At 53.9% G+C, this 22,592-nt stretch overlaps 1 protein-coding gene across 1 annotated transcript in view; it reads left to right on the plus strand.

Annotated features, from left to right (window-relative positions):
* The window catches only part of LOC140399980 (uncharacterized), a 183,638-nt gene that overhangs the window by 64,456 nt on the left and 96,590 nt on the right, over positions 1–22,592 (plus strand). Inside the window, exons 4-5 of the mRNA XM_072489481.1 lie at positions 7,634–7,709; positions 12,733–12,858. Of these exons, the coding sequence (XP_072345582.1) occupies positions 7,634–7,709; positions 12,733–12,858 (202 nt within the window). The remainder of the gene's footprint in view (positions 1–7,633; positions 7,710–12,732; positions 12,859–22,592) is intronic.

A 22,592-nucleotide genomic window follows, 5' to 3' on the forward strand; every position in this document is an offset into this window, starting at 1 on the left:
GCATGTCCTTTCAATGCCCTACGCTTTGCCCTACATTGGGCTATGTACAGGGTTTGTGAACTATTTACAATATTCGTAAGAGGAAAAAGAACATTCTCGTTACAGTCCAACAACATTCTTGTGTTACACCGATGCAACGAGTCGAGCGGGCGGTCTGGTCTTCCTTGTCGATCGCTTCAGCCCCGGTGGTGGTGCAGGTGCTTGTTCCAGCGTTGTCGTCTCCGGGAGCCTTACGGTTTCTGCTTCCGCTTCACTTCTGGTTGGACCTGGGAGGAGGACCGATCCCCCCGGGAAGGGGGCGCTCGCGGGGTGCGCCGGTGGCAGGGAGGGGGTGATTGGTGTCGGGGGGGTGTGCGTGTTGCCGGCGGGCGCCAGATCTCGCAGGGAGACCGTGTCCTGTTGGCCGTCGGGGTACTCCACGTAAGCGTACTGCGGGTTCGCGTGGAGGCGGCGAACCCTCTCGACCAACGGGTCCGACTTGTGCGCCCGCACATGTTTCCGGAGCAAGATGGGTCCTGGGGCCGCCAGCCAGGTCGGCAGCGACGTTCCGGAGGAGGACGTCCTGGGGAAGACAAGGAGGCGCTCATGAGGCGTTTGGTTAGTGGTGGTACACAGCAGCGACCGGATGGAGTGGAGAGCGTCCGGGAGGACCTCCTGCCACCGTGAAACTGGGAGATCCCTGGACCGTAGGGCCAGTAGGACGGTCTTCCAGACCGTGCCGTTCTCCCTCTCTACTTGCCCGTTCCCCCGGGGGTTGCAGCTGGTCGTCCTGCTCGAGGCTATGCCCTTGCTGAGCAGGAACTTGCGCAGCTCGTCACTCATGAAGGAGGAACCCCTGTCGCTATGGATATATGCGGGGCAACCGAACAGTGTGAATATGGTGCTAAGGGCTTTAATGACTGTGGCCGCTGTCATGTCGGGGCAGGGGATGGCGAAGGGGAAACGGAAGTACTCGTCCACCACGTTCAGGAAGTAGGTGTTGCGATCGGTGGAGGGGAGGGGCCCTTTGAAATCCAGACTGAGGCGTTCAAAGGGGCGGGAAGCCTTGATCAGGTGCGCTCTATCTGGCCTGAAAAAATCGGTTTGCACTCAGCGCAGATGTGGCAGTTCCTGGTGACTGTACGGACCTCCTCCACAGAGTAGGGGAGGTTGCGGGACTTTATAAAATGGTAGAACCGAGTGACCCCCGGGTGGCAGAGGTCCTCGTGGAGGGTTTGGAGACGGTCTATTTGTGCGTTCGCACATGTGCCGCGGGATAGGGCATCGGACGGCTTGTTCAGCTTTCCGGGACGGTACAAGATCTCGTAGTTGAAGGTGGAGAGCTCGATCCTCCACCTTAATATCTTGTCATTTTTAATTTTGCCCCGCTGTGCATTATCGAACATGAAAGCTACCGACCGTTGGTCAGTGAGGAGAGTGAATCTCCTGCCGGCCAGGTAATGCCTCCAATGTCGCACAGCTTCCACTATGGCTTGGGCTTCCTTTTCCACTGAGGAGTGGCGGATTTCTGAGGCGTGGAGGGTTCGGGAGAAGAAGGCCACGGGTCTGCCCGCTTGGTTAAGGGTGGCCGCTAGAGCTACATCGGAGGCGTCGCTCTCGACCTGGAAGGGGAGGGACTCGTCGATGGCGCGCATCGTGGCCTTTGCGATATCCGCTTTGATGCGGCTGAAGGCCTGGCGAGCCTCTGTCGACAGGGGGAAGGTAGTAGTCTGTATTAGTGGGCGGGCCTTGTCTGCATACTGGGGGACCCACTGGGCGTAATATGAAAAAAAACCCAGGCAGCGTTTCAGGGCTTTGGAGCAGTGGGGAAGGGGAAATTCCATGAGGGGGCGCATGCGTTCGGGGTCGGGGCCTATTATCCCATTGCTCACTACGTATCCCAGGATGGCCAGCCGGTTTGTGCTAAACATGCGCTTGTCCTCGTATGTGAGGTTCAAGGCGTTTGCGGTCTGGAGGAATTTTTGGAGGTTGGCGTCGTGGTCCTGCTGATCGTGGCCGCAGGTGGTTACATTGTCGAGATACGGGAACGTGGCCTGCAACCCGTGTTGATCAACCATTCGGTCCATCTCCCGTTGGAAGACCGAGACCCCGTTTGTGACGCCAAATGGGACCCTTAGGAAGTGGTATAGTCGCCCATCTGCCTCGAAGGCTGTGTACTTGCGGTCACTTGGGCGGATGGGGAGCTGGTGATAGGCAGACTTGAGGACCACGGTGGAGAAGACCTTATATCGGGCAATCCGATTTACCATGTCGGATATGCGGGGGAGAGGGTACGCATCTAGCTGTGTGTACCTGTTGATGGTCTGGCTATAGTCTATGACCATCCTTTGCTTCTCCCCGGTCTTTACTACTACCACCTGTGCTCTCCAGGGACTATTGCTGGCCTGGATTATGCCTTCCTTCAGCAACCGCTGGACTTTGGACCGGATAAATGTCCAGTCCTGGGCGCTGTACCATCTGCTCCTAGTGGCGACGGGTTTGCAATCCGGGGTGAGGTTTGCAAACAAGGATGGCGGTTCAACTTTGAGGGTTGCGAGGCCGCAGATAGTGAGTGGGGGTATTGGGCCGCAGAATTGAAACGTTAGGCTCTGCAGGTTGCACTGGAAATCTAATCCCAGTAATGTGGGCGCGCAGAGTTGGGGGAGGACGTAGAGCCTGTAGTTTTTAAACTCCCTCCCTTGCACCGTTAGGGTCACTATGCAGAACCCTTTGATCTCTACGGAGTGGGATCCTGCAGCTAGGGAAATCTTTTGCGCACTGGGACGGATGGTCAAAAAACAGCGTCTTACCGTGTCGGGGTGGATGAAGCTTTTCGTGCTCCCGGAGTCGACCAGGCATGGTGTCTCGTGCCCGTTTATCAGCACCGTTGTTGTCGTCGTCTGGAGCGTCCGGGGCCGTGTTTGGTCCAGCGTCATTGAGGCCAGACGTGATCGTAGTGTTTGAGCGTCTTCCTCGAACCCCGTGGAGCCGTCGACACTGGGGTCCGTTGTTGCCGTCCAAGATGGCGGCGGGGGTGAACAAAATGGCCGCCCCCATGCATCGCACATGGCTGGGGGGTCACAAGATGGCGGCGGGGGTGGACAAAGTGGCCGTCCCCATGCGTCGCACAGGTCTGGGGGATCCCAAGATGGCGGCGCCCCTCCTCCCCTCGTGGTGGCCGGGACCCAAAATGGCGGCGCCTGCGGGTCGCACATGGGGCGCTGGGGGGGTTGGGGAGCGTCAGAAACGCGCAGATCGCCTTGTTCTCCGGGGACAGCGGTAGTCGGGAACCAAACTGGTTGCGCCTGCGGGTCGTATATGGGGCGCTGGACAGTGGTGGCCGGGACCCAAACTGGTTGCGCCTGCGGGTCGTACATGGGGCGCTGGGGGGGGGGGGGGGGGGGGGGGTTGGGGAGCGTAAGAAGCGCGCAGGAATCCTTGTTCGCCAGGGACAGCGGCGACCTCCCGGGACCGGCACACAGCCGCGAAATGGCCCTTTTTCCCGCAGCTCTTACAAATCACTGCGCGGGCCGGGCAGCGCTGCCAGGGGTGTTTCGCCTGGCCGCAGAAATAGCAGCGGGCTCCCCCGGGACGACTTGTCTGAACCGCGCAAGCCTGTGGGGTGGGGGGGGGGGGGGGGAGGGGGGGGGGGTTTGTCGCGACGGGGGTCCACGGAGCCCAAGGGGCTGCCGCGCGGTCGGGGCCGTAGGCGCGGGCGTTTCGCGCGGCCACATCTAGTGAGGCTGCAAGGGCCCGTGCCTCTGAGAGTCCTAGCGACTCTTTTTCTAAAAGTCTTTGGCGGATTTGGGAAGAGTTCATACCAGCCACAAAAGCATCACGCATCAACATGTCCGTGTGTTCCATCGCGTTTACCGGCGGGCAGCTGCAGGCCCGTCCCAAGATTAGTAGCGCGGCGTAGAAATCATCTAGCGATTCTCCGGGACTTTGCCGTCTCGTTGCGAGTTGGTAGCGTGCGTAGATCTGGTTCACTGGGCGAACATAGATGCTTTTTAGTGCTGCGAACGCCGTCTGGTAATCCTCTGCGTCTTCGATGAGAGGGAAAATTTCCGGGCTTACCCTCGAATGCAGGACCTGCAGTTTCTGGTCTTCTGTGACCCGGCCGGGGGCCGTTCTGAGGTAGGCCTTGAAACAAGTCTGCCAGTGTTTGAAAACTGCTGCTGAGTTCACTGCGTTGGGGCTGATCCTCAGGCATTCCGGGATGATCCTGAGCTCCATAGTTCTTTTAAGCACGCTTAATAAATTGTAGCGCACAAAGACTCACGAGAGACGAATAGAGATGACGTCGATGAGGCTTTATTAAGCGTGACTTGTTCCCTGCAGTTCAGTAGCAGACTGGCCTGCGGGGGAGAACTCCAGGTTCTTATACTCCGCCTTCAGGGCGGAGCTAGAGGTCAACAGCCAACCAGGACCCGGGATCTGTCAGCCAATGACATCACGGCTTCACAGTCCCACATGACCCCTAATGCATACTACCACAACGACCATTCGTTTTTTTTCCCCAGACTTGATACCACTACCACTTGAGCTCTCCAGGGGCTGGTGCTGGCCTCGATGACGTCCTCCCGAAGCAACCGCTGGACCTCGGACCTGATGAAGGCCTTATCCTGGGTGCTGTACCATCTGCTCCTGGTGGCGACGGGTTTGCAATCTGGAGTTAGATTGGCAAAGAGGGAAGGAGGATCGACATTTAGGGTCGCGAGGCGAAAGCCGTGGAACTCTACGCCTTGGACTGTGAGCGTGACCATGCAGTATTCCCAGATCGCTACGCGATGGGATCCAGAGGTCAGGGAGATACTTTGATTGGTAGGGTGTACCTTAAGGGAGCAGCGTCTTACCGTATTTGGGTGTACAAAGCTCTTGGTGCTCCCGGAGTCCAGTAGGCAGGAGGTCACATGGCCGTTGACTTTCACGCTGGTGGATGCGTTGGTCAGAGTGTGTGGTCGGGACTGGTCGAGTGCCATGGAGGCGAACCGTGGTTGATCGTCGGGTAGTGAGGCGGCCATTGAGTTGAGGTGCTGGAAAGCCGTTGTTGTACATGTCCTGCGTGGAGGACAAGGTGAGAGCTCCCGGAGATCCTGGGGATTGCAAAACGGCGGCGCCCATGGAACGCACGTTGTGGGGGTGGAGCAAGATGGCGGCGCCCAAGAAATGCACGTTTTGTGCTGGGGAGAAGATGGAGGCGCCCATTGGTCGTACATGGCCTGGGGAGCAGAGGAGGATGGCGGCGCCCATTGTCAGTGATCGGGGCGGGGGGGGGGGGGGGGGGGGGGGGCGATCGCGGCCGCTGAGCGGGCTTGGCATGCCGCAGCGAAGTGGCCCTTCCCGCAGGCCTTACAAAGGGCAGCGCGGGCCGGGCAGCATTGGCGGGGGTGTCTTTGTTGGCCACAAAAATAGCATCGGGGCCCCCCGGAGATCACTGGCTGGCGCGTAGCGCAGGCGTATTGGGTGGGTAGCGCCCCCGCTGGGGCGGCTGCCTGTGGGGCCCAGAAAGCGTAGGAGGAGTGGGCCGCGCGGTTGGGGGCGTAGGACTGGACATTGCGCAGGGCGAACGTCATGAGGAGCGCTAGTGTTTTATTCTCTGCGAGGTCGTGCGTGGCCCCGTCTAGGAGCCGCTGCCTGATAACATCAGAACCAATCCCAGTTACAAAACCGTCCCTCATAAGGAGATCTGAGTGCTCCTTAGCTGTGACGTCCTGGCAGTCACAGTCCCGAACTAGTGGGATGAGGGCCCTCCAGAAGTCCTCGATTGACTCACCAGGTAGTTGAGTCCGCGTTGCGAGCGCATGTCTGGCGAAGAGCGTGTTCGTCTTCTGTTCATAATTTTCTTTGAGTCAAGTCATGGCATCAGCGTAACTGGGCGCACCCTGGATCAGCGGGAAGACTTTGGAGCTGAGTCTGGAGTACAATATTTGGATCTTCTGAGCCTCTGGAACAGGGGTCGGCGCCGAGTTGATATACGCTTCAAAACAAGCGAGCCAGTGCTGGAAGTCCTTTCTGGCGTCGCTTGTGTGTGGTCCATCTTCTGAATCTGATACTAATAAATTGAGGCACGATCAATTTGGCTGGAGACGAAGTTGAATCCAAACTGAGGCTTTATTGGTATCAGATGTGTGGCCTCCCACCGCAGCTGGCGAAATGGCTGCGAGCTGGAGGCCACGCATATTTATAACCTGGCTCCTGGGGCGGAGCTAGCATGCAGGGGCCACAGGGGAACCTGTAGTGCAGGTTCTACCGTACAACCTCTAATATCGGAACACAGTGGTTTACCCCAAGGCCCGATTATCCGGAAAGATTTCGAAGTGTGGTAGTGAGCGGGAATTGCCACGAGGCCGGCAATGCAATGCGGCGTTAATTGGTCCACTTAATGAGGCCCCACAGGCTTCACGCTGCAATTGAAGGCCCGCCAGCCGATTCGCCAGCGCCCCGCTAACGAGGTCGAGCAGCCCTTAAACTGCACGCACAGCCAACCCAACTCAGCTCGCAGCCCTGGCGATGAGACGACCGGCCCCAAGAACTGGAGACGAGGACCTGGAGGGGCTGCTTAGGGTCGGGGTCTGAGGAGGGGGGGACATGCACAGGAAAGGGGGGATGAGGGAGTAATGAAGGGTGGGGGGGGGTGACGGGCAGCTATGATGGGGCCTCAAAGGTAGGGGATGAGGGGATGCCTGCAAAGGGGGCGCTCTCAGCAACCCCATAGTGTCCTCACCTGGCGGGGGTGGTGGTGGGGTAATGTCCATGTGTGCGGGGGGTGATGTTGCCTGTGGGTGGGGTGTATGGGGTAACCCTCAAGACCACTTAAACACTACTACTTTTGATGTGGTCATGAGCTGTCAATCATAGCTAGATGTTTATAAACATTGCGGTAGGTTTCAGAGCATGGTACTTGAGATCCATTCAAGCGTGAAAGGAAAGAAAATAAAAGAATCCAGATATCTGGCTGTCTGGAAGCTGTCAGCTGCAGCCTAGTAGAAGCTATTTCTCGTTGATGTTAATAGAAGCTTTACAGTGTGCTCACCCTGTGGGGCCTATCATGACAAACCCTGACACCATCCCTGGACACTCCAGCTTTCCTAATCCTTCGCCTGTGCCAATCTACAGCAAAGCATTTGGAGTGCTTACTGTGCTTCCGTTGTTTAAATAGTGTGGTACGTGCGCACTGCCCTGAGGCAGGTCCCCGGCTCATTATCTCCATCCTGGGCCACCCCCTTGGCAGTTTCTGTCGTTGGGTGCCTTCAACGCCCTGGGGGGCAGAGCGGGCAGGCAGGTGGCAAGCCGACCGCAGCTGGAAGGGGAATGGAGCCCGCGCTGTTGTTGTCATCCTGAACCGCCCGCCGGCCGTCCAGGTAACTGAGCTAACCGACCCCCAATGTTGCTCATTTGGGAGCATAGGAATTAGGAACAGAGGTAGGCTAATCTGCCCTTCTGAGCCTGCTCCGCCATTCAATCAGATCATGGCTGATCTCTCCCCGCTCTTAAATCCACCTGCCTGCCTCTTCCCCAGATCCAATTTACACAACGGAAATGACGGGTAGATGGGAGGACAATTAATGTGTAAGGGGGCGAATCCCTGGGTGCTGTCAATTGAGGAGTTACCACATAATGTTAAAGCACCTTTGATGTTGGTCTGTTGCAGGATGCTACTCGGGCTGTGCTTGGGAACCTGGACAGGTTACAGCCATTCACCACGCTGCACTTCACCATCTTCCCATGTATCCTTTGCTGTTTGTTCAACAGCGGCTGGGTCAGGTTGTAAGAGGGAACTTCCATCCGCTTACGAGACGTTGGAAGAAACATCACTGAGGTTTTTGCGCAGAGATAAATAATGGTCATTAACTTGCTACGGCGTTGTTGCAATTGCACAGGGCCTTGGTGAGGCCACACCTGGAGTATTGTGGGCAGTTTTGGTCTCCTTTTCTGAGGAAGGATGTTCTTGCTCTCGAGGGAGAGCAGCGAAGGTTTACCCGGCTGATTCCAGGGATGGCGGGACTGACGCAAGAGGAGAGATTGAATCGGTTAGGATTGTGTTCGCTGGAGTTCAGGCGAATGAGGGGGGATCTCATAGAGACTTATAAAATTCTAACAGGACGAGACAGAGCAGATGCAGGAAAGATGTTACCAATGGTGGGTGTGTCCAGAACCGGGGTCATAGCCTGAGGATTCAGGGTAGACCATTTTGGACAGAGATAAGGAGACATTTCTTCACACAGAGAGGGGTGAGCCTGTGGAATTCATTACCACAGGAAGTAGTTGAGGCTAAAACATTGAATATATTCACGAGGCGGCTGGATACAGCACTTGGGGAGAATGGGATCAAAGGCTCTGGGGAGAAAGCAGGATTAGGCTATTGAGTTGGATGACCAGCCATGATCGTGATAAATGGTGGAGCGGGCTCGAAGGGCCGAATGGCCTCCTCCTGCTCCTGTCTTCTAGGTTTCCATCCATGGGTTATGCAAGTAAAATTGTAGGGCTAGACAACACGGGCTGGGCAGCACGGTAGCATTGTGGATAGCACAATTGCTTCACAGCTCCAGGGTCCCAGGTTCGATTCCCGGCTTGGGTCACTGTCTGTGCGGAGTCTGCACGTCGTCCCTGTGTCTGCGTGGGTTTCCTCCGGGCGCTCCGGTTTCCTCCCACAGTCCAAAGATGTGCAGGTTAGGTGGATTGGCCGTGATAAATTGCCCTTAGTGTCCAAAATTGCCTTTAGTGTTGGGTGGGGTTACTGGGTTATGGGGATAGGGTGGAGGTGTTGACCTTGGATAGGTTGCTCTTTCCAAGAGCCGGTGCAGACTCGATGGGCCGAATGGCCTCCTTTTGCACTGTAAATTCTATGATTAAAACTGCCTATGATTAACACAATTTAGCTGGTGCTGGTGCAAGAGGTCGCACAACCGGGATTCAGAGGCAAGTCTGGCATCGCAGCATCGGATTGGATTTTGTTTATTGTCACGTGTACCGAGGTCCAGTGAAAAGTATTTTCTGCGAGCAGCTCAAACAGATCATTAAGTACATGGGAAGAAAAGGAAATAAAAGAAAATGCATAATAGGGCAGCACAAGATACACAATGTAACTACATAAACACCGGCATCGGATGAAGCATACAGGGTGTAGTGTTAATGAGGTCAGTCCATAAGAGGGTCATTTAGGAGTCTGGTGACAGTGGGGAAGAAGCTGTTTTTGAGTCTGTTCGTGCGTGTTCTCAGACTTTTGTGTCTCCTGCCCGATGGAAGAAGTTGGAAGAGTGAGTAAGCCGGGTGGGAGGGGTCTTTGATTATGCTGCCCGCTTTCCCCAGGCAGCGGGAGGTGTAGATGGAGTCAATGGATGGGAGGCAGGTTCGTGTGATGGACTGGGCTGTGTTCACGACTCTCTGAAGTATCTTGCGGTCCTGGGCCGAGCAGTTGCCATACCAGGCTGTGATGCAGCCCGATAGGATGCTTTCTATGGTGCATCTTTAAAAGTTGGTAAGAGTTAATGTGGACATGCCGAATTTCCTTACTTTCCTGAGGAAGTATAGGCGCTGTTGTGCTTTCTTGGTGGTAGCGTCGACGTGGGTGGACCAGGACAGTTTTTTTGGAGATGTGTACCCCTGTGAATTTGAAACTGCTAACCATCTCCACCTCGGCCCCGTTGATGCTGACAGGGGTGTGTACAGTACTTTGCTTCCTGAAGTCAATGACCAGCTCTTTAGTTTTGCTGGCATTGAGGGAGAGATTGTTGCCGCTGCACCACTCCACTAGGTTCTCTATCTCCCTCCTGTATTCGGACTCGTCCGAGATCCGGCCCACTACGGCCGTATCGTCAACAAACTTGTAGATGGAGTTGGAACCAAGTTTTGCCACAAATTCTGAACCAGAAATTGCTGAGTGTGAAGCAGGAGGATATACTTCCGATGAAAAAGGTGGAAAGCTAGTGTTGTATTTTTTGGACAGAGCGATAAGGAGGGGATCTCGTCAACGTTTTGAGAAACAAACAGTGAAGGATTATCTCCGCTGGTTGGTGAATGGCTACTAAAGCGCTTACCTTAAGGGTTTGCATTTGAAGCAGAAAGGGGCAGGAGAGAAGGCAACGGCGGCAGGGTACCACAGTGGTGAGCACCGCCGCCTCACAGCGCCAGGGACCCGGGTTCGATCCCCGGCTTGGGTCACAGTCTGTGCGGAGTCTGCACGTTCCCCCCGGTGTCTGTGCGCGTTTCCTCCGGGTGCTCCGGTTTCCTCCCACAGTCCAAAGATGTGCTGGTTAGGTGGATTGGCCGTGCTAAATTGCCCCTTAGTGTCCAAAGATGTGCAGGTTAGGTGGATTGGCCGTGCTAAATTGCCCCTTAGTGTCCAAAGATGTGCGGGTTAGGTGGATTGGCCGTGCTAAATTGCCCCTTAGTGTCCAAAGATGTGCAGGTTAGGTGGATTGGCCGTGCTAAATTGCCCCTTAGTGTCCAAAGATGTGCGGGTTAGGTGGATTGGCCGTGCTAAATTGCCCCTTAGTGTCCAAAGATGTGCAGGTTAGGTGGATTGGCCGTGCTAAATTGCCCCTTAGTGTCCAAAGATGTGCAGGTTAGGTGGATTGGCCGTGCTAAATTGCCCCTTAGTGTCCAAAGATGTGCAGGTTAGGTGGATTGGCTGTGCTAAATTGCCCCTTAGTGTCCAAAGATGTGCGGGTTAGGTGGATTGGCCGTGCTAAATTGCCCCTTAGTGTCCAAAGATGTGCTGGTTAGGTGGATTGGCCATGCTAAATTGCCCCTTAGTGTCCAAAGATGTGCGGGTTAGGTGGATTGGCCGTGCTAAATTGCCCCTTAGTGTCCAAAGATGTGCAGGTTAGGTGGATTGGCCGAGCTAAATTGTCCCTTAGTGTCCAAAGATGTGCAGGTTAGGTGGATTGGCCGTGCTAAATTGCCCCTTAGTGTCCAAAGATGTGCAGGTTAGGTGGATTGGCCGTGCTAAATTGTCCCTTAGTGTCCAAAGATGTGCGGGTTAGGTGGATTGGCCATGCTAAATTGCCCCTTAGTGTCCAAAGATGTGCGTGTTAGGTGGATTGGACGTGCTAAATTGCCCCTTAGTGTCCAAAGATGTGCTGGTTAGGTGGATTGGCCATGCTAAATTGCCCCTTAGTGTCCAAAGATGTGCGGGTTAGGTGGATTGGCCGTGCTAAATTGCCCCTTAGTGTCCAAAGATGTGCAGGTTAGGTGGATTGGCCGAGCTAAATTGTCCCTTAGTGTCCAAAGATGTGCAGGTTAGGTGGATTGGCCGTGCTAAATTGCCCCTTAGTGTCCAAAGATGTGCAGGTTAGGTGGATTGGCCGTGCTAAATTGTCCCTTAGTGTCCAAAGATGTGCGGGTTAGGTGGATTGGCCATGCTAAATTGCCCCTTAGTGTCCAAAGATGTGCGTGTTAGGTGGATTGGACGTGCTAAATTGCCCCTTAGTGTCCAAAGATGTGCTGGTTAGGTGGATTGGCCATGCTAAATTGCCCCTTAGTGTCCAAAGATGTGCAGGTTGGGTGGATTGGCCGTGCTAAATTGCCCCTTAGTGTCCAAAGATGTGCGGGTTAGGTGGATTGGCCGTGCTAAATTGCCCCTTAGTGTCCAAAGATGTGCGGGTTAGGTGGATTGGCCGTGATAAATTGCCCCTTAGTGTCCAAAAGTTAGGTGGGTTGCTGGGTCATGGGGATCGGGTGGAGGTGTGGGCTTAGGTACGATGCTCATTTCAGGGGCCGGTTTCGACTTGATGGGCCGAATGGCCTCCTTCTGCACTGTAAATTCCTATGATTCATAGAATCCTTACAGTAACGAAGGAGGCATTCGGCCCATCGAGTGTGCACCCACCCTCTGAAATCACACCCCACCTAGGCCCACTCGCCTGCCCCATTCCCGTAACCCCACCTAACTGTTGGACACTAATTTTAAGCATGGCCGATCCACCTAACCTGCACATCTTTGGAATGCGGGAGGAAACCGGAGCACCCGGAGGAAACCCACGCAGACACGGGGGGAGAACGTGGAGACTCCGCACAGACAGCGACCCGAGGTCGGAATCGAACCCGGGACCCTGGCGCCGCAAGGCAGCGGTGCCGGCCTCCGCTCCACCTATCGAAATGTTGTTTGAATATGGAACGCTTTTGCGCAAGTGGTTATTGACGCCAAACCAATCCCAATGGTTTAAGAGGGAGTTAGGTAAACTCGAGAGGACAAATAGTTAAAGGTGTGGGGAGCAGCAGAGAAATGGAATTGGGACAGCGGAAGCGGAGACGATGAATGATATCAGAAGGAAACTGGATGGACGGGTGAAGGAAATAACTTTGCCGGGGAAAGGAGGGGGAAGGGGTCCAGCGCAGGTCAGGTGGATTGGCCGGGCTAAATTGCCCCTTAATTGGAATAGAAAGAATTGGGACCTCTAAATTTATAAACGGTAAACAAACACAGATTATCTCCTTGTTTACTCCAGCGCAACATTGCCTGGCACGTTCCCCAAAGTTTCGAGAGTAACTGGACTTCAGAAGTGGCTCAGTGGTTGTGATGCACCTGGGAGCGTTCTGGGGGGGGTGAGGGGGGGGGGGGGGGTGGTGAAGGACCCTGTGTAAATACAAAGCCCCTTCCTTTGCGGGTGTCAGCTGTGTTGATAAATTGTGTAGGCCAGCGTCCGCTGCCACGTCCCTGTGTGTATCCTCTTTGGTGTAATCGGCCCGAGGCGGACTGGACAAGCAACAGATTCTTCCTGAGCCGCTTCAGCTTTAACAGCGCACCAGATAAAAACGAATGGGAAAGGTTATCAGAACTGCGATTCAAGCAAGGCGACAAAGTCCTCATCTCTTATCCATATGTCTGCACCATGTTTATTGAACTGAGGTCAGATCACCAGCATTCATACGCAGGTAAATGCATTTCTGTCAAATATAGATCGGCAGCTACGCGACGCAATGGCTTCTTGGTCAGTTTTCCGCCCCCCATTTACATACTCACAGTCCTTTCTCCCTTTGTTACTCGTCACGTGTCATGCTCTATCCAAGAGACCGCTTTTCTTTATTCGTTCAGCGGGTGCTGACTCAGACCATAGAATGCCATGGAATTTACAGTGCTGAAGGAGGCCATTCGGCCCATCGAGTCTGTACCGGCTCTTGGAAAGAGCAACCTACCCAAGGTCAACACCTCCACCCTATCCCCGTAACCCAGTAACCCCACCTAACCTTTTTGGACACTTAAGGGACAATTTATCATGGCCAATCCACCTTACCTGCACGTCTTTGGACTGTGGGAGGAAACCGGAGCACCCGGAGGAAACCCACGCACACACACGTGCAGCATCCGCACCGACAGTGACCCAAGCCGGGAATCGAACCCGGGACCCTGGAGCTGTGAAGCAACAGTGCTAACCACAGTGCTGCCACGCCAGATGGCAGTTGTTGACCACCCCTAGTTGCCCTAAGTGGTCTACTGGGCCATTTCAGTCCCTCATGGGGAACTGTGCATGTGCGGGATGTTGGGAACTGCGCTTGTGCGGGACGTTGGGAACTGCGCATGTGCGGGACGTTGGGTACTGCGCATGTGCGGGACGTTGGGAACTGCGCATGTGCGGGACGTTGGGTACTGCGCATGTGCGGGACGTTGGGAACTGCGCATGTGCGGGACGTTGGGAACTGTGCATGTGCGGGACGTTGGGAACTGTGCATGTGCGGGACGTTGGGAACTGCGCATGTGCGGGACGTTGGGTACTGCGCATGTGCGGGACGTTGGGAACTGCGCATGTGCGGGACGTTGGGTACTGCGCATGTGCGGGACGTTGGGAACTGCGCATGTGCGGGACGTTGGGAACTGTGCATGTGCGGGACGTTGGGAACTGTGCATGTGCGGGACATTGGGAACTGCGCTTGTGCGGGACGTTGGGTAAAGGGCGGCCAATTTCTTCCTTGCCTGAGAGACATTCGTGAACCAGATGGGTTTTACACGACAATCGACAACGGGTTTGGTGGGGTCATCGCTAGACTTTTAATTCCAGACTTTCATTGAATTCAAATTTCGCCATCTGCCCGTGGTGGGATTCGAACCTGGGTCCCTCTGGATTGCTAGTCCAGTGACCATACCACCACGCCACCGCTTCCCAGCCTGCCGGTCTGAAATCCTCCCCATAAATCCCTTTGCCTCTGTCCCTCCTCCCTTTCAGGACCTCCCTTTGTTTTGAAGCCTTGGGTCAGCCCAGCTTATTTCTCCCCTTTTGCTTTGGCGCCAAGTGGTTTTGTCCGTCCGAACCCCGCGGTATCGAGACAGGCGTACCAACTGAGCACAGACTGGGAACTAAAAACCGGGGTCTTCTGGTTCTTGCAGTTCAGTAGCTTTACCCGAGATCGTTGAGAGAGTTGCTGCGGTCTCTTTTCTGTGCCGAGTCAGTCCCTAATTGCCCCTTGAGAAGGTTACGACCTACTTTTCTGATTTGATTTTTTATTGTCACATGTATTAGTGAAAAGTATAGTTTCTTGCATGCTGTTCAAACAATGCACACCGTACATAGGGAAAGAAGGAGAGACTGCAGATACAGCAAGGTGTAGAGAAAAGATCAACTTAATACGAGGTATAAGAACATTGTTAGAGAGTTTAAAAGAGTTAGAATGAAGTTTTCGAAGGATAGAACGAGAGTAAAAGATAGAATTAGAGGGCATGCTGGGCACAGCTTGCAAGAAGTCGCCTCGCTCCGGCGCCATCTTGGAAAAAAGAAAAGAAAACTGCATGTGCGGGACATTGGGAACTGCGGACGTCTGGGAAGACCCTCACCAATAAATTCTGGTGGAGAGGAAACCCGAGACACTACACTTGTAGTGTCTCCCACCCGCCCTCCTCCTCTAACCTAATAATAAAACCCATTGGTCTGAGGTAATTACCATATTTTATTATATTATTATTTTTTATAAAAATTTAATTTAGTTGTTAGCCAGATCTTGGTAGAAAGTAAGAGGAATGGCAGGGAAGGGAGTGCAATGTTCCTCCTGCAGGATGTTTGAGGTGAGGGATGCAGTTAGTGTCCCTGCTGATTTTACCTGCAGGAAGTGCTGCCATCTCCAGCTCCTCCAAGACCGAGTTAGGGAACTGGAGCTGGAGTTGGAAGAACTTCGGATCATTCGGGAGGCAGAAGGGGTCATAGATAGCAGCTTCAGGGAATTAGTTACACCAAAGATTGGAGATAGGTGGGTAACTGTAAGAGGGACTGGGAAAAAGCAGTCAGTGCAGGGATCCCCTGCGGTCGTTCCCCTGAGAAACAAGTATACCGCTTTGGATACTTGTGGGGGGGGGGGACTTACCAGGGGTAAGCCATGGGGTACGGGCCTCTGGCACGGAGTCTGTCCCTGTTGCTCAGAAGGGAAGGGGGGAGAGGAGCAGAGCATTAGTAATTGGGGACTCTATAGTCAGGGGCACAGATAGGAGATTTTGTGGGAGCGTGAGAGACTCACGTTTGGTATGTTGCCTCCCAGGTGCAAGGGTACGTGATGTCTCGGATCGTGTTTTCCGGGTCCTTAGGGGGGAGGGGGAGCAGCCCCAAGTCGTGGTCCACATTGGCACTAACGACATAGGTAGGAAAGGGGACAAGGATGTCAGGCAGACTTTCAGGGAGCTAGGATGGAAGCTCAGAACTAGAACAAACAGAGTTGTTATCTCTGGGTTGTTGCCCGTGCCACGTGATAGTGAGATGAGGAATAGGGAGAGAGAACATTTAAACACGTGGCTACAGGGATGGTGCAGGCGGGAGGGATTCAGATTTCTGGATAACTAGGGCTCTTTCTGGGGAAGGTGGGACCTCTACAGACAGGATGGTCTACATCTGAACCTGAGGGGCACAAATATCCTGGGGGGGAGATTTGTTAGTGCTCTTTGGGGGGGTTTAAACTAATGCAGCAGGGGCATGGGAACCTGGATTGTAGTTTTAGGGTAAGGGAGAATGAGAGGTCAGGAGCACAGATTTGACGTCGCAGGAGGGGGCCAGTGTTCAGGTAGGTGGTTTGAAGTGTGTCTACTTCAATGCCAGGAGTATACGAAACGAGGTAGGGGAACTGGCAGCATGGGTTGGTACCTGGGACTTCGATGTTGTGGCCATTTCGGAGACATGGATAGAGCAGGGACAGGAATGGATGTTGCAGGTTCCGGGGTTTAGGTGTTTTAGTAAGCTCAGAGAAGGAGGCAAAAGAGGGGGAGGTGTGGCGCTGCTAGTCAAGAGCAGTATTACGGTGGCGGAGAGGATGCTAGATGGGGACTCATCTTCCGAGGTAGTATGGGCTGAAGTTAGAAACAGGAAAGGAGAGGTCACCCTGTTGGGAGTTTTTTTATAGGCCTCCTAATAGTTCTAGGGATGTAGAGGAAAGGATGGCGAAGATGATTCTGGATATGAGCGAAAGTAACAGGGTAGTTATTATGGGAGACTTTAACTTTCCAAATATTGACTGGAAAAGATATAGTTCGAGTACAATAGATGGGTCGTTTTTTCTACAGTGTGTGCAGGAGGGTTTCCTGAAACAATATGTTGACAGGCCAACAAGAGGCGAGGCCACGTTGGATTTGGTTTTGGGTAATGAACCAGGCCAGGCGTTGGATTTGGAGGTAGGAGAGCACTTTGGGAACAGTGACCACAATTCGGTGACGTTTACGTTAATGATGGAAAGGGATAAGTATACACCGCAGGGCAAGAGTTATAGCTGGGGGAAGGGCAATTATGATGCCATTAGACGTGACTTGGGGGGGGATAAGGTGGAGAAGTAGGCTGCAAGTGTTGGGCACACTGGATAAGTGGGGCTTGTTCAAGGATCAGCTACTGCGTGTTCTTGATAAGTATGTACCGGTCAGACAGGGAGGAAGGCGTCGAGCGAGGGAACCGTGGTTTACCAAGGAAGTGGAATCTCTTGTTAAGAGGAAGAAGGAGGCCTATGTGAAGATGAAGTGTGAAGTTTTGGTTGGGGCGATGGATAGTTACAAGGTAGCGAGGAAGGATCTAAAGAGAGAGCTAAGACGAGCAAGGAGGGGACATGAGAAGTATTTGGCAGGAAGGATCAAGGAAAACCCAAAAGCTTTCTATAGGTATGTCAGGATTAAGCGAATGACTAGGGAAAGAGTAGGACCAGTCAAGGACAGGGATGGGAAATTGTGTGTGGAGTCTGAAGAGATAGGTGAGATACTAAATGAATATTTTTCGTCAGTATTCACTCAGGAAAAAGATAATGTTGTGGAGGAGAATGCTGAGCCCCCGGCTAATAGAATAGATGGCATTGAGGTACGTAGGGAAGAGGTGTTGGCAATTCTGGACAGGCTGAAAATAGATAAGTCCCCGGGACCTGATGGGATTTATCCTAGGATTCTCTGGGAGGCCAGGGAAGAGATTGCTGGACCTTTGGCTTTGATTTTTATGTCATCATTGGCTACAGGAATAGTGCCAGAGGACTGGAGGACAGCAAATGTGGTCCCTTTGTTCAAAAAGGGGAGCAGAGACAACCCCGGCAACTATCGACCGGTGAGCCTCACGTCTGTAGTGGGTAAAGTCTTGGAGGGGATTATAAGAGACAAGATTTATAATCATCTAGATAGGAATAATATGATCAGGGATAGTCAGCATGGCTTTGTAAAGGGTAGGTCATGCCTCACAAACCTTATCGAGTTCTTTGAGAAGGTGACTGAACAGGTCGATGAGGGTAGAGCAGTTGATGTGGTGTATATGGATTTCAGCAAAGCGTTTGATAAGGTTCCCCACGGTAGGCTATTGCAGAAAATACGGAGGCTGGGGATTGAGGGTGATTTAGAGATGTGGATCAGAAATTGGCTAGCTGAAAGAAGACAGAGGGTGGTGGTTGATGGGAAATGTTCAGAATGGAGTACAGTCACAAGTGGAGTACCACAAGGATCTGTTCTGGGGCCGTTGCTGTTTGTCATTTTTATCAATGACCTAGAGGAAGGCGCAGAAGGGTGGGTGAGTAAATTTGCAGACGATACTAAAGTCGGTGGTGTTGTCGATAGTGTGGAAGGATGTAGCAGGTTACAGAGGGATATAGATAAGCTGCAGAGCTGGGCTGAGAGGTGGCAAATGGAGTTTAATGTAGAGAAGTGTGAGGTGATTCACTTTGGAAGGAATAACAGGAATGCGGAATATTTGGCGAATGGTAAAGTTCTTGAAAGTGTGGATGAGCAGAGGGATCTAGGTGTCCATGTACATAGATCCCTGAAAGTTGCCACCCAGGTTGATAGGGTTGTGAAGAAGGCCTATGGAGTGTTGGCCTTTATTGGTAGAGGGATTGAGTTCCGGAGTCGGGAGGTCATGTTGCAGCTGTACAGAACTCTGGTACGGCCGCATTTGGAGTATTGCGTACAGTTCTGGTCACCGCATTATAGGAAGGACGTGGAGGCTTTGGAGCGGGTGCAGAGGAGATTTACCAGGATGTTGCCTGGTATGGAGGGAAAATCTTATGAGGAAAGGCTGATGGACTTGAGGTTGGTTTCGTTGGAGAGAAGGTTAAGAGGAGACTTAATAGAGGCATACAAAATGATCAGGGGGTTGGATAGGGTGGACAGTGAGAGCCTTCTCCCGCGGATGGATATGGCTGGCACGAGGGGACATAACTTTAAACTGAGGGGTAATAGATATAGGACAGAGGTCAGAGGTAGGTTCTTTACGCAAAGAGTAGTGAGGCCGTGGAATGCCCTACCTGCTACAGTAGTGAACTCGCCAACATTGAGGGCATTTAAAAGTTTATTGGATAAACATATGGATGATAATGGCATAGTGTAGGTTAGATGGCTTTTGTTTCGGTGCAACATCGTGGGCGGAAGGGCCTGTACTGCGCTGTATCGTTCTATGTTCTATGTTCTAACTGCGCATGTGCGGGACGTTGGGAACTGCGCATGTGCGGGACGTTGGGAACTGTGCATGTGCGGGACGTTGGGAACTGGGTATGTGCGGGGCGTTGGGAACTGTGCATGTGCGGGACGTTGGGAACTGTGCATGTGCGGGACGTTGGGAACTTTGCATGTGCGGAACGTTGGGAACTGTGCATATGCGGGACGTTGGGAACTGCGTATGTGTGGGACATTGTGAACTACGCATGTGCGGCACGTTGGGAACTGCGCATGTGCGGAACGTTGGGAACTGTGCATATGCGGGACGTTGGGAACTGCGTATGTGTGGGACATTGTGAACTACGCATGTGCGGGACGTTGGGAACTGCGCATGTGCGGGACATTGGGAACTGCGCATGTGCGGGACGTTGGGAACTACGCATGTGCGGGACGTTGGGAACTACGCATGTGCGGGATGTTGGGAACTGTGCATGTGCGGGACGTTGGGAATTGCGTATGTGTGGGACATTGGGAACTACGCATGTGTGGGATGTTGGGAACTACGCATGTGCGGGACATTGGGAACTGCGCATGTGCGGGATGTTGGGAACTGTGCACGTGCGGACGTTGGGAACTGTGCATGTGCGGGATGTTGGGAACTGTGCATGTGCGGGACGTTGGGAACTTTGCATGTGCGGGATGTTGGGAACTGTGCATGTGCGGGACATTGGGAACTGTGCTGTGCTGGATGTTGGGAACTGCGCATGTGCGGGACGTTGGGAACTGCGCATGTGCGGGACGTTGGGAACTGCGCATGTGTGCTGTGCATGGGGAACTGCGCATGTGCGGATCGTTGGGAACTGTGCATGTGCGGAACGTTGGGAACTGTGCATGTGCGGGACATTGGGAACTGTGCTGTGCTGGATGTTGGGAACTGCGCATGTGCACCGCGCATGGGGAACTGTGCATGTGCGGGGCGTTAGGAACTGTGCATGTGGGGGACATTAGGAACTGTGCATGTGTGGGACGTTGGGAACTGCGCAAGAGTGCCGTGTGATGCACGATCAATGACCACTAAAGCGAGGTTGTAGTCCAACTGAAGGCTTTAATAAGCTAGATGTTTCCCCCAGCAGCTCAGGTACAGAATGAAGGCTGCTGGGGCGGCACGGGCTCCTATAGCCCGCCTAGCAGGGCGGAGCTATCATGCATCCCAACCAATAGAAAACATACCGTTTCCACCAATGGTGCTTTAGCCTATGAGGTACCTTAATACCTATAATACCACATTCACCCCCTGTTGAAAGAGAGTCCGGCGGGGGTGGTGGCGTGAAACTACAAAACATGGCAACGTGGTCGAATTAGTTATGGAGGTACCGTATTACCTCCGTACAGCGTTTTGTAACTATTTACAATTCTGATAGCTATGTACATTTGATGGTTTATATTTACAGTTAACAATTAAAATGAAGCTATCAGTCGATCGGGGTCCCTGGTCGTCCTCTGTGATCGTCGGAACTTCGGCGATGACTCTGGTGGAGGCTCGGGCGTCTGTGACTCCGGGACGGTGTCTTCGACCTCCATGGCAGCTTCGGCACCCCTCGATGGCGCTGGTGGGGAAAACGGTTGACCTGGGAAGGGAGCGCCTGCGGGGGGCGTCGGTGGGTGGGGGGGCCTAGACGGGGCCGGCGGAAGGACCGATCCTCCTGTAAGGTGCTGCGGTGGAGGGGAGGGTGGGACTGGTGGCTGGAATGTGCGTGGGGTTCCGGCGGGCGCCAGGTCCCGTAGGGAGACCGTATCTTGTCGGCCGTCGGGGTACGCCACGTAGGCGTACTGGGGGTTAGCGTGGAGAAGATGGACCCTCTCGACCAACGGGTCCGACTTGTGCCCTCGCACGTATTTTCGGAGCAGGATGGGTCCGGGTGCTGCCAGCCAGGTCGGGAGCGAAGTCCCAGAGGAGGGATCCTAGGGAAGACAAGGAGACGTTCGTGGGGTGTCTGATTGGTGGTCGTACAAAGCAGTGACCAGATGGATGGAGGGCATCCGGGAGGACTTCTTGCCAGCGGGAGACTGGGAGATTCCAGGTCCGTAGGGCCAGCAGGACGGTCTTCCAGACCGTTCCGTTCTCCCTCTCTATCTGTCCGTTACCCCGGGGGTTGTAACTGGTCGTCCTGCTCGAGGCGATACCCTTGCTGAGCAGGAATTGACGCAGTTCGTCGCTCATAAAGGAGGACCCCCTGTCACTGTGTATGTAAGCGGGGAACCCGAACAGTGCAAAGATGCTATGGAGGGCCTTGATGACGGTGGTTGCGGTCATGTCGGGGCAGGGGATGGCAAATGGGAACCGGGAGCACTCGTCAATCACGTTCAGGAAGTACGTGTTGCGGTCGGTGGAGGGGAGGGGGCCTTTGAAGTCCATGCTGAGGCGTTCAAAGGGACGGGAAGCCTTTATCAGGTGCGCTTTGTCTGGTCGGTAGAAGTGCGGTTTGCATTCCGCGCAGATTTGGCAGTCCCTGGTGGCTGTCCTGACCTCCTCGATGGAGTAGGGCAGGGTGCGGGTCTTGACAAAATGGAAAAAGCGAGTGACCCCTGGGTGGCAGAGATCCTCGTGGAGGGCTCGGAGACGGTCCACTTGTGCGGTGGCACATGTGCCGCGGGACAGGGCATCAGGAGGCTCATTTAGCTTCTCGGGACGATACAAGACCTCGTAGTTGTCGGTGGAGAGTTCAATCCTCCACCGCAAGATCTTGTCGTTTTTTATCTTGCCCCGCTGTGCATTATCAAATATGAAAGCAACCGACCGTTGGTCAGTGAGGAGAGTGAATCTCCTGCCGGCCAGGTAATGCCTCCAATGTTGCACAGCTTCTACTATGACCTGGGCGGATTTCGGAAGCATGGAGGGTACGAGAGAAGAAATGAAATGAAATGAAAATCGCTTATTGTCACAAGTAGGCTTCAAATGAAGTTACTGTGAAAAGCCCCTAGTCGCCACATTCCGGCGCCTGTTCGGGGAGGCTGGTACGGGAAATGAGCCGTGCTGCTGGCCTGCCTTGGTCTGCTTTCAAAGCCAGCGATTTAACCCTGTGCTAAACAGCCCCTGTCTGCCCGCTTGGTTGAGGGTGGCTGCCAGAGCTACGTCGGACGCATTGCTCTCGACCTGGAAGGGGAGGGACTCGTCGATGGCGTGCATCGTGGCCTTTGCTATGTCTGCTTTGATGCGGCTGAAGGCCTGGCGGGCCTCTATCGACAGGGGAAAAGCTGTGGATTGGATCAGGGGACAGGCCTTGTCCGCGTAGTTGGGGACCCACTGGGCGTAGTAGCTAAAAAACCCTAGGCAGCGCTTCAGGGCCTTGGAGCAGTGAGGGAGGGGGAACTCCATAAGGGGGCGCATGCATTCAGGGTCGGGGCCTATAACTCCATTTCGCACTACGCAGCCGAGGATGGCTAGGCGGTCGGTGCTAAACACGCATTTATCCTTGTTGTATGTAAGGTTAAGGATTTTAGCGGTCTGGTGAAATTTTCGGAGGTTGGTGTCGTGGTCCTGCTGGTCATGGCCGCAGATGGTGACATTATCGAGATACGGGAATGTTGCCCGTAAGCCGTACCAGTCAACCATTCGGTCCATCTCGCGCTGGAAGACCGAGACCCCGTTGGTGACACCGAAGGGAACCCTTAAGAAGTGATAGAACCGCCCATCTGCCTCGAAGGCAGTGTATTTGCGGTCACTAGTGCGGATGGGGAGCTGGTGGTAGGCGGACTTGAGATCCACCGTGGAGAAGACCTTGTAATGCGCGATCCTGTCTACCAGGTC

Source organism: Scyliorhinus torazame, chromosome 24 (genome assembly GCF_047496885.1).
Source record: "Scyliorhinus torazame isolate Kashiwa2021f chromosome 24, sScyTor2.1, whole genome shotgun sequence".
Lineage (NCBI taxonomy): Eukaryota > Metazoa > Chordata > Chondrichthyes > Carcharhiniformes > Scyliorhinidae > Scyliorhinus > Scyliorhinus torazame.